The following is a 12,693-nucleotide window of genomic DNA, read 5'->3' on the forward strand; positions in this document are numbered from 1 at the left end:
TGAAAGTTTCCTTATTTTTTTAATCGCGTACACTGCAGAGCTGAGCCGTTTTGACAACTTACTTATATGGGGACCCCATTGCAATTTAGCATCTAACGTTATACCTAGAAATACAACTGTATCCACAAGATTCAATTTTTCGTTTCTAACTACAATGTTTGTAACCGTCTCTCTAACATTGGGTAATGTAAATTTCACACAATTTGTTTTTTTCTCATTAAGAAGTAGGTTATTAACAGCAAACCAATCAACTACTTTAGATATAGCATTGTTCACATCGTCATAGGAACATTGGTGCCTTTTAACTTTAAATAATAAGGAAGTATCATCAGCAAACAATACTATCTCATGTTTTATACCCTCCATAAGGCTAGGTAAATCATTAATATAAACTAAAAACAAAAATGGGCCTAGAATTGAACCTTGAGGGACACCCATGCTAATTACAGACCCTGACGATCTCGTACCGTTAACATCGACCCTCTGTACCCTACCACGCAAATACGATTTAAGAAGGTCGAGATCACGTCCCGCCACACCATAATGGCGAAGTTTCCTGACCAGTGTATCATGGTGCACACAATCAAAAGCCTTGGAAAGGTCACAGAATACACTAATAGCATCATGTGAGACTTCCCATGCATCAAATATATGATTAATCAACTCTACACCAGCGTCGGTTGTAGAGCGACCCCGAGTGAAACCAAATTGTTTAGGAGACATTAAATTATTACTATAAAAATGTGCACACATCTGATTTAGAATAATTTTTTCAAATATTTTACTGAGAGTTGGTAGTATTGATATAGGTCTGAAATTGGTGGGGTCAGAAATACTACCAGATTTGAAAAGTGGAATAACTTTACTTTGCTTCATGAGGTCAGGAAAGACACCATCATCAACACATTTATTAAAGACACAGGCTAAATAAGGTGCAATACAATCAACTATAGAACTAATTACTCTGACTGAAAGACCATCAAGATCAGCAGTATTTTTTATGTTTATAGACTTAAAGGCTTTAACAATATCGTTTGGAAATACATGACGGAACCTTAAATTAGTGATACTAACTGCATTATTTTCTTTTAGTAAGGATTCAGCGGCCGTGGGAGATGAATTTAACGAATTAGTAGTCAAAATTGGAATGTTGGTAAAAAAATTTTCAAATATTTTAGCAACTTCTGCGTCTGTGTTTACAATTTTGTCATTAAATCTTAGTTGAAAATCTAAGTTACGAGGTTTGACCCTTCCAGTTTCGCTATTTATAATATTCCAAGTCGTTTTTACTACATTCGCGCTGCTTTTTATTTTATTATTAATAAACATTGCTTTGGCTGCCACACAAACACGTTTAAACATTTTCGAATATTTCCTAACAAAATCATTAAAACTGTTACTAGTGTTATAAGTTCTTTCATCGTAAAGATCATACAGCCTTTGTCTACTTTTGTGAATTCCCACAGTCGCCCATTCACTAAATTTCAATGAATTATTAATAGTTATGATTTTGGACTTAAAAACATTATCACGTTCACTTTTCACTATGTTGAAAACTGAATTATACAATTTATTGGGATCGTTAACGTACGGAATGTCAGTTAGTTTAAGCATTACGTAAGAAATAGCTACTTAGCAATAAGCCCGCCTGTTGTATATTAGCTTATTTCGTGATATAGAGAATATTTCATTCATTCATTCAGAACGAAAGCGATTTTTTCCAATCTCATACTACTTGTTGCATTTCCTGTCTTTTAAAATAAAGTTTTATGTCATTAGTCATTGTTAGTGGCGACATTTAGCGGGTCATGTGTGTACTACTAACAGTACAGCATGCCATATCGTATTGACATTACTCTAGCGATTTTGTCTAGAAGCACCTTAGAGTCGTATTCTAGAACTGCACTCAATGCTCAAGTCAGGATTTGAGTATGGTTTAGCACTCGAAATCATACTCAAGTCTCTGCCATTAGGGTCGTATTTCCAGTGTTTATGTTTCCAGTGCAATTCTGAGCATTGAGTAGAGTTCTAGAATACGAACCTTAGTTTTGCTATAAAAATGGCAGTGCATGCCATGTAATTTCTCTTTTTCCTCTGGAATAAAACAAACCGTTTCACATGCCATATCATCGAATCATTCCATTTTCTCTTCTATTATATCATCTTTCACTATTATTCTTAGATTAAACCTCTAGGCGCATATAACAACGCACCTTTTAATTATTATTAATAAAAGGATACAGTAAACTCCTCCGCCTTCAACAGCACCATTGGTGGAGATAGCACAAATTGACATCACAGTAAAGAGCACTATTAAATAGGCCATTCCGAATTGTGCTAGAGTCACTAATAGACCTGCATTGCCCACTAGGTAACCTGGAAAAAGAAATAGAAATGTTTGTATCACAAAGACAATAACGTCACCTTCGCAGATTACCTTTTATTTTGCCATAGTAGAAAAATCTAAACATTTCCACTTTAATAAACACACTTGTCTATTTCTACCTTAGCAGAAACACCTGTCTGATTCTACCTCAGTAGAAACACCTGTCTATAACAATTATTATTTATTTTCTCTCCACATACAAGGTAAACTTGATAAATGCTTAATGACTAGAGAGTTCTAATATTAAACCTTATTACTGAGAGACTGGTGGCTGAAAAAGGTATAACAATATTTTACACTTTACTACAGTTTTTTAGTAAGAGAGGATAAAAATTAAGTTACAATTCAGAAGAATTTATGAATATAAACATTCATATGTGTTGTTAGGTAAAAGAGAAGTGTGAATTGTATATTTATACTTGGGTGGGTATGTGAATGTGCAAGACTTCAAGTATATCTAACTCTACTGTTATATTTAAGATGTCATTATTATATCGAACTTAATTTAACTTGCTGGACGTTTGGTTTGACTTAAAAGGCCACAAGAATCTTATCATAAATAAAAAAATAAACAGTAGAAACACTTGTCTATTTGTACCTCAGTACAAACATCTGTCTATTTCTACCTCAGTACAAACATCTGTATATTTCTACATTATAGAAATAGTTATCTTTTTCTACCTTACAAACTTTCTACTTATACGAGTCAACACATACATTCCACACGTGTCAATTTACATTATGAATCGTACTTATTATTCAGTTGAGTGACATAATAAACATGATAAATGACGCATGACCAATAACAGTCCCGTAACACGATAACCGCTCGATTGTATTAGGTATATTTACACAGTAATTTCGAGTTTATTGTTCGGTTATTCGCCAACAGGATAAGCATATTATTGACACACAGAAAATTATTCAAATCAATAAGAAGAATGTATGTAATATATTTAATATAAATTTTAATTGTTACTTATTGCATAATTTGTTTATTTATGTATAGCATACAATTTTTAAAACATGTTACACTTAGTTTTATTTTCTTATTATTTAGTGCATGTGGACAACAAGATTTGAATATATTTATATGCATCGAGTTCTTAGGTTTTCGCGATTGTTACACGTAGGAAATGAAACTATTTTTCCGGATTCATCAACCAATTATAACCAGTGACTATACCATCTCAGTCAACAGTGACGATGGGACCTGTAAAGGACCCGAAACGTTGGTTTGTGTGAAAAAAAAACAAATATACGCGAAAAAAGTTTCAATTCCTACATATTTATATGCCTAATGATTGATGATTCACAATGATTGTTTAATGATTGAAACTATATAATAACCTAATCATTATGTATAATATATAATTGTTCATTTCTATAAAACCTGTGATTTCACCATTGACTTACAAATAAATGGACGAGACGGGTCTAATACAAAAACCACGAAAAAAATGTCCCAAGTCAACCTATTCGAAATTTAAATTGTAATGTCATCGCAGTATCGCGCTGTCAGTAGAACAAATGAAGACTAAAGCGGAGTTTGGCGCTCTGTATACGATTTTAGCGCCTTACAAGTGCGGACACTTTTTAGCGCGGACCCGACGTCCATATAATTGTAAGTCAATGGATTTCACGAATGAATTAGAAATTGTTGGCGCATAATCTCAGTACAGAATATTAAAAAACCGACCTCAAATGTTTGTAGAATTACATTTATTTGAGAAGTTTTATTGAAATCGGTTACCGGAAAGTGCGCGAAACCGATTTTATTCCCTAGTTTGACACACTTAGAGATGGAATATTTTCTTTAAATTTAAATGGGATCAATACTGAGATACCCTCTTTCCAACAAAAAACAGAATCATCAAAATCGGTTCACAAAAAAAGCAGTGGAAATGAGAACCTCCTCCCTTTTTTTGAAGTCGGTTAAAAATGGCGAACTGACGATAATATTTACACAAAGTCATGAACGTATTTGTGCACCGCAATCCTCCCCTTCCTTTAACTTCACCCCGCTCTCGCCCGCTCAGTGCTCATGCACGGCAATCACAACAATAAAAACGTAATTATAGAGATATCAGTGACATAATTTGACCTATTTTATATGCAGGGTTGTTTGTAAAGTACTAACCACTCCGGAGGACTATATTACTAACACCATAAACAATAACTTAAGGACTATCGAAGAAAAATGACGGTGCACATAAACAGTAAATAAAAAACACTTTACACAGAATTGATTACTCGTGGAACGGCGTTGGTAAATAGACGATTTGAAGGCCAGTATGAATTGCATCTTGTGCAATGTCGGTTTTGATCATAGCACGCTTTCTAACTTGCAGGACAGTCATGAGAATGGAAATAATTACCTTGAATAAAAAGATGAGATACTATGGAACGCACTGCGTTTTCAAACAAATACCATCACATCAACAAATATCATATTTAAAATTGAAGAGTATGTTTTAGATAAAGAAGTATGGAAAGACAACAAGAGTCTAGATTCCACACAATTATGATTCAAAGTGTATTCCATAGCATTTAAGTTTATTTGAAAAGAGCGATCCCTAGAGTTTCTTGCTCGTTCTTCTCAGGGAGGTCAGCGTAGTGAACGAGCAGTACCTTAAAAACATCGAGTATAGATGCTTAAAAAGTAGCTTAAGAAAATTACGTTTTCAAGTGTAAAAACTTCACCTATGGAATCATCGAGTATATAACCAGAAATAGAGATGAAATGTCATTTAATTTGTTTGAAAACTATTCTGCCATATCATTACTGTGACAACTGCGCTCCGATTGGCTAGCCCGAGTACGAAACAATTGACGGGTGTCGTCAATTGTTTCACTTCAAAAGTCCAATTAACTTGAGCTTTGCTACGATGAACGAAAATGGCAAAATTACATATTTAATATTTAATTACCGATGAAATGTGGTACCGTTTGTTTTGTAATTAGATGTTTTGCTGTTTTTTCCATACCACCGAATAGAACAGCACGGCATTGTTAGACATATTATCTTATTACAATAAATACAGAATATTTTTTGGAATACATATATTCGTTATTTATTGAGTTGTTACCAGGAATATATGGCCCTTATTTCGTCTTTATTTCTGGTTATATACTCGATGTATGGAATAAATGATTATTTGACTTTGATACTGAGGCAGAAATGACGGTCCGAAATGTCAGAGGGATCATTTTATTTATAAGTGTACAAGCGATATTTGTATTTTCTCGGATTCGAATTGGACTTAATGCACAAACGACATCCGAGTTTTCTAGATTTGTATTGTCTCTGATTCGGAAGGAATACGAATCGGATGTAGCGCGCAAACGCGTGACCCTTTTGTTACCGCAGCTGGCACCACGAAAAGTAACTTTATACTTAGTATGGATTTATAAAACAAACTTTGACGTCAGCTGCGCAAAAATGACGAAGTAAGTTTTCGTATTTACAAAACGAACTTCGCCTAAGTAGCAACAAGAAATTAAATTAAACATTGAGTTTATTATATTTTTGGACTAAACTTAAATACGTCTTAAACCAATGCTTAAATTGATGACTCTTAATACAATATATTAAGAGTGTCTTTTGCATTTCTGCCGTCTGCTGACTAAAACGGGATTAAGTGACAAAATATTTTTTTTTTGAGATATCGTAAAAAAACCATAACCCAGTTTTAGAATAATGAAATCGTTTAATGATATCTCAGCTATGCGTCGTTAGGATAGGTTCCTATAGTTTAGTTCGTAGACGGCCGGTTTCAAGCATTGGTTTATACTTTAATATTGGCCAATAGACAATATTGACCAGACTGATAGCTGTAGACCATATTTTCTTAAATATAAAATATTAACCCTGTCCAGTTTATATATTTTGGAAATAAGTAAATTTGTCAGGAAAATAAACAATTTTATAAAAAACGTGAAGATATCCCATGTAAGTACTCTTTACGACTTAAAAATAAATTAGTATTGCCGACTTCACGATTAAAAATTAACTCCTCTAGTACCTACAGTTCTTCTATTAAAATTTATAATAAACTACCTGAAAATATAAAAAATGAAAACAATGACAACATTTTCATAAAAAAATTAAAACTATTCCTATCCGAAAAATGTTATTACACTATTAACGAATATTTAATAGATAATACATTCATTGGCCACGCAAAATGATGATAAATATTAAGGTTGTTTTTAAATTAAATTTTGTAACAATATAATATAGTATATAGTACCTATGATAAATAAGATTAGAATACTTACTGTATATAAAACACTACTATAAAATTGCGCTTCCTCTCTCCTAGCTCCTATGTTGCGTGCCCGACAGGGCCCATAATACTGGTCTCACTACATTTGTAACATCTTATTATGTACATTATGGTTTTGCAATAAATTATTGAATTGAATTGAGATAAGATATCCTGTATGGTGGTACAATTTCTCCATATTCCATTCCAGAGAATTTTGAGTGAAAGAATGCGTAATATGCTGTAAGGGCAGTTTTAGAGTTGGTTTATTTAAAATTGTTTCATTAATCTACCTTAACTATAACTTACCCATTCGAATAAAAATGAGAGCACTGAACATGGACAGCACGACGGGACAGAAGACACCAGCGAAGGTGCCCACTTTCTTGATAGCAGTTCGTTCTGCGCGGAACTCTCCGAATTCCACATATCCTGAAATAAATATTTGTTTTATTATTAAATTGTTCAAATCATGAATAGAATAGTGATGAAAAAAAGAGGCTCTATAGAGCCAATGTGGCAGGCAACATTGGAAGTCGACGGCCGCGGAAAACGCTTTCAGGTCAAATCGAGAATGTTCTTCAAAAGATTGATGAGTGTAAGTGAAGCATGGTTAAACTGCATCGTGCAAAATGACGAGCTGTAATCTCTGCCTGCCCCAATGTCCAATTCAAATCCACAGTAAATATCCTGTAGACATACCACCGGTTACTTTAAATAGTATCTAGGACATTTCAGAGACGATATGAGGAGGGAGCGGAGAGCTTTGTCAGTAAGGGCTAATATATTGGTTCAGAAATTCGATCGATGCTTTGCTGCAGTCAAGCCTAGCCTAAAGGTGGCGGTTCGAGTTGAGACAGAGACAGGAGATCGAGACAAAGTTGCTTCATCAAAAAACGACGTCATCTTTCACTATAACCCACCAGCTTTTCGAACGAGACTCGCGACACCAGGTCCGCGACAAAGACTATCACACTGTCTTTTGCATCGCGTCGCAGTCGTCTATGTCGGTTCGGCTTGCGAACTAAACACATACAAAAGTCTAACGTCAAGTAACGGGTTTGGTCTCCCGTCTCGTCGAACCGCCACCGTTAAGAGAAATGAGAATGCAGAAAGCCTGGAAAAAGAAAAATTCCTTCGATGTGTTGTGTTGCAACAGACGCTGGTCCGAGTCCAGTCAGATCGAAGGAATTTTTCTTTATGCTGTTCGATCTTTGTATCAACACAATTGGTCCTAATTTGGAAATCTCTACAGAACCCCATTGCTAACAACAGTGCCACCGGGATCGTTGAAAACAAATTCCACAACAAACAATGTAAATTATCATTAAATATTTCGTTTTCAATGAATCATTGCGCAATATTGTATATATTTAAATTCCAATAGGCATTGCTTCCAAATGACTGTAGAATTGTGAGCTTTAATTTCTTATGAATACAAATAGTTTTCACATGTTGGCCTAATCACTAACGAAGAGTAGTCAATAATAACCAATAGGATATCGACTCGTTAGGTTTTCGCTTTCGTTATACATAGAAAATAATGATCCGTTGAATGAAACGTTGGTCTGTTTGAAAAAACAAGCAAGTAAGATTTGGATCCGAAAACATAGTTTCATTTCCAAACAGGATTTCATATTTTCAGCAAATAGAGTGGAGATGTCAAAACAAACAAAAAATCTTATTGGTTATTAAAACATCTTCCCACTTTGAAACACCATGAAGGAAATAAAAATCTCTTACCACTTTCAACTTTTTCTACAACTCTCACCATGATTCCAATCTTCCAAACGGAACAATAGTATACCAGGCTATAATGACGATTATCTGATCTCAAAGGAAGGAATTTCCTGTATTACAAGTATACCAGAGCAAAATTAACTCTGGGGCAATATTCAGAACACCCAGATCAGAAACAAATTACAATAGCTGATTTCCGAAATACGTCCCAATGGGATCTTATCAACTAGCGTCCACAGAGCTAGACGCTGAACCACTAAGATCTTGAATTTCAGATTCAAGCAGCAGCTACCATTCCAATACTGGTCAGCGAAAACCTTTTTAAATTCTATAAACACTTCTTCACTAACTGCACCTGCATTATAGTTGCAGTTTAAATGTAAACTGATAAACAATTCATTATTTTAAAGTCCAATATCCAGTATTATCAATTGTTTTTTTGTTCATAGCGACCTTGGCCGGGTGAATAGCAACAATAGAGGGATATCACGGTTTGACTGAGTGTTAATTGAGCAATGACGGGTTTATTAAAGATAGTTGCAGGTCATTTAATTGTTTTCAATATTTTTTCATGCAGGTAAAGTTCCCGGTCAATTTCGAAATGTTTTTCGGCTGAAATTCGAACAATCTATACCTAATTCCTGAGTATGCCTCGTAGAGAAACAAAACACGTGTCAGGTATATTTTTGGAGCTAGTTTTTTGCTGTACCTAGTTGCGTTTGGGTTATTAATTCTATGCGGATTTGCACGATTCAACCTTGGCTGGGTTCGCGGAGTAACAAAGTAATTTACATCCATTTTTATTCATGTGTACTGATCGACGACTCCACGCCTAAAGAACATTTGAAAATAGAAAGAGGGGTTACCAGGGGCCTTCTCTAAGCACGAAGTAGTTACGGCCGTTTTTTGGATTACTTACAGACTTGAGTTTCGGTAGGGACTAGAAGTAAGAATGTATGACAATGCGATTTGACAGTTTCGAATGGGCCCGTCTTTTCGTTGACGGACTTCGAGAGTAGTTCCGTATGTCATCTATAGTGGGAAAATGGCCAGCAAAGCGGAAGACTGGTCACTGGTTTCTTTTAATTAATCATCTGAATTATCTATTTTTGCCGGCAAGCAGTAATGTCAGCATTACTGTGTTCCGGTTTTGAAGGGTCTTGGTGAAATTACAGGTGCATGGGACTTGTCAACTTATGTCTTAGGGTGACGGGCGCAATGGTAGTGCCCCTCAGACCTTTGCAATTTAAAGCTCTGAGTGGCACTGTAACTGTTATGGATCGGCGCGTCGTCGCTTACCATCAGGCGCATTTGTATTACATGAAAAAAAAATTGTGTTAACAAAAGCTAAATAATCAATTATTTCGTTTTAAAACTTATTACTACTTGTAATAACTATCAGATTTAAATAAATAAGTAACCTTACCGATTCGATTTGGGTGTAATCAATAAAAAACAAAATGGCAACACAAAACAAAATGGCAAAAGATATTATTGGAGTCGTTAAAAAAAAGATGGGAGATGGAAGCGAATTCACGGATGAAAACTGATTTTTCTGAAAAGATGTATGTTTTTAAGGGATTACATACCGGATTATAGGTGTAAACTTCCATTTTAGAATTATCTGCTTAAGCTTATAAATGCATTAAGATTATTACCTTCTCCTGGAGCTCTCCCAGCCGGCAATCTGCCGAACCTCAATCGCAGCTTATTCATCAGACCCGAGGGTCGGGAAGACGAGTTGACACTCGGAGCCAGCGGGTCCATAGTTTCAGCCATTGTAGCTGGCTTCGTCACTGAAACAACACTGGTAATAAATAAACACAATCTTGTTTTTGCAACAGTAATAATATGGTACTTATTTTTTAAGCTTATATCCTAAATGCATGGAATTTCTTAGTGGCGAATGTAAATCTAGTTCGGTTATGAAATTTAGCAACCTACAAATCTATGTATATTGTCCCCGTGCATCTTCTCATGACTAGTCTAGTTTTAGCGTTTTAGGACAAAATGTCCTCATTCTTTGTTTAATTACTTACTCGTCATACGTTACTGTTTACTTTACACAACTAAAAACACAGTGACTAATTAAAGATTAAAGATTAAAACTCATGGAACTTAGTTCCGCTACTAATTAAGTAACTTGAAACCCAGTCTGAAGTTCAGATTGAAATGTCAATTCGAATACATTTGGCAACTTTGGTGGCCGAACGGGGAATGGGCTTTAGATGAGGACAAATATTTAACTTTTCTAAATTGGTTCAGTTTGGATGTTTTGGTTAGAGCCCAAGAGTGAATTCTAGGATCGGTATGATTGTTATTATTTTTGACTTCTCAAAGTATATTAAACAGAAAATCATAATTTTTACTCACATTTCTCGCCCCTCACGGAAGAATGGCATAAGTGAAATTACGTCTGACATGTCTATTGCTCGATTAGATACAGACAAATATAACCTACATCCTCTCCAATTGGATAGGATGTAGATTATATTTTTCTGTATCTATAAATAAATCTGTATCTATAGATAAAGCACGGAAAACTAAATTAATAATAACAAAAAAGAATAGAAAAAAACAAATAATATTCAAAGACCATGAATTAGTTAAAAACAGGGGGAGGGTGGGGGAAGGAGGGAGTTTTTAAATAAATAATGCAATCAAAATTAAGGATGAATAATGTTAACAATACTTTTTTATAATGATCAATTAGCCAATTGCTCCATTGTTATTACTGTCTGTATGTAATTGTTATTTCTATGGTTCACACAGTTTCCCTTGACCAGTTATTAGATGGTTATCATTCAACATCATATTAAGTATATAAAGTTTTAAATAGTTTTGTTTAATTACACCCGGAACACTTATATCTCTATAAAGTTTAGGTCCTTTTTTGTTTATAATCATTGTAGTACTGAACATGATTTTAATTTGAGAAATGAAACTATTTTTCCGGATTTAAATCGCGTATATTTGTTTTTTCAAACAAACAAACCAAATTTCGGACCTGTAAAGGGCCCGAAACGTCGGTGTGTAACAATCGCGAAAACCTAAGAACTCGAGGTGATTTTAATTGTCAAATAATTATGTAACCATAAGATGACAGGTAAGACTCCGTGCTAATCACGCAATTCTTCATTTCCTTGAAGCCTCCGATGACCTACTAGCAGCTACTTCAGCGTAAGATTAAATTAACATCTTATAATATCTACTTATATACCTTTATTGAAAAAAAACGAAATTAAACAAAAGTATTTTTTTTAGATTTTTTTAATGAAGTAGAAATAGCTGAAAATTTAAAAATGGTAACAGTTTGACCTTGATTAAATCAAACTTTCATAAATAAAAGAACTTTTTGCACTAAAGTTTACGAAATTGACAGCAACTCGAAATCAACCTTCTCAAATGAAACTTAAAATGAAAAAATAAAATAAAAGGCCAGATTTTTTAACAAATAGAATAGAATAGAATAGAATAGAATACGTTTATTTGCCAGAATACAGTAATTACAAAGGTCTTAAGTAAAATTAGGTACATTGTATTCAACCTGCAAGCAGATGTGCAAATATTAATGGGATTCAATGTTTCTTTAGTCTCTATAGTTTCCAATTAATGTAATGAATTTGTAAATTCTAAGTATTCTTTATTACTATAGAAGCAATGTGTCAAAAGCCATTTTGTCAATTTTAATTTAAAAGTATGTCCTTGTAACAATTTAATTTCGTTTGGTAATTTATTGTAAACAATTATACACATGTTAAAGCAGTTATTCTTATAAATTACTTTATGGCAACGAGGTTGGTATAAGAGATTCATAATTTTTGCTCTAGTTTGCCTTTGAATGACTTCACCGCGTGTTTTAAAATATTGAGGATGAGAGTTGACAAATACGCAGATATCCCTGCGGTACAAACACTGCGGTATCTGTCGTTATCAGCGTTATTTTCGGTGCTTTACTATGTTCTGCTATATTTGCCAGTAGGCGTAGTAGTAAATTAGTATGAAAAATAAATAATGAAAAATCATTTTTATTTTTCAAGGGCTGGAGTAAAAAAAATATTATTACTTATCAATGAAGAGAGAGTTTTATCCCGGTTTCGCAAATTCAAATTTTCACCAAAACCTTTTGAAAATGACGTTTAGCATACCATTTTCAAAATTCTATTAGTTATCATTCAAACATTATTTAAGCTAAGGACATTTAATACTGAAAATTCAAGGTGTCTCAAATTATGTGTCCGAGAGTATAAATATTATGTGTTTGTACACTACTGATTCTGACAATGACGACAATTACTT

At 34.0% G+C, this 12,693-nt stretch overlaps 1 protein-coding gene across 1 annotated transcript; it reads right to left on the reverse strand.

Moving 5' to 3' along the window:
- Positions 1-2,241: 2,241 nt before the first annotated feature.
- Positions 2,242-10,180, reverse strand: LOC113239033 (solute carrier family 12 member 9-like; the record flags this gene model as incomplete). Its single annotated transcript, XM_026475897.1, has 3 exons — positions 10,053-10,180; positions 6,964-7,086; positions 2,242-2,376 (listed from the first exon to the last, which is right to left on the reverse strand). Coding segments are annotated over exons 1-3 (379 nt in total), but the record flags the coding sequence as incomplete, so codon positions are not given.
- Positions 10,181-12,693: the final 2,513 nt, after the last annotated feature.

Source organism: Hyposmocoma kahamanoa, unplaced genomic scaffold (assembly GCF_003589595.1).
Source record: "Hyposmocoma kahamanoa isolate Upper Pololo Valley unplaced genomic scaffold, ASM358959v1 99232, whole genome shotgun sequence".
Lineage (NCBI taxonomy): Eukaryota > Metazoa > Arthropoda > Insecta > Lepidoptera > Cosmopterigidae > Hyposmocoma > Hyposmocoma kahamanoa.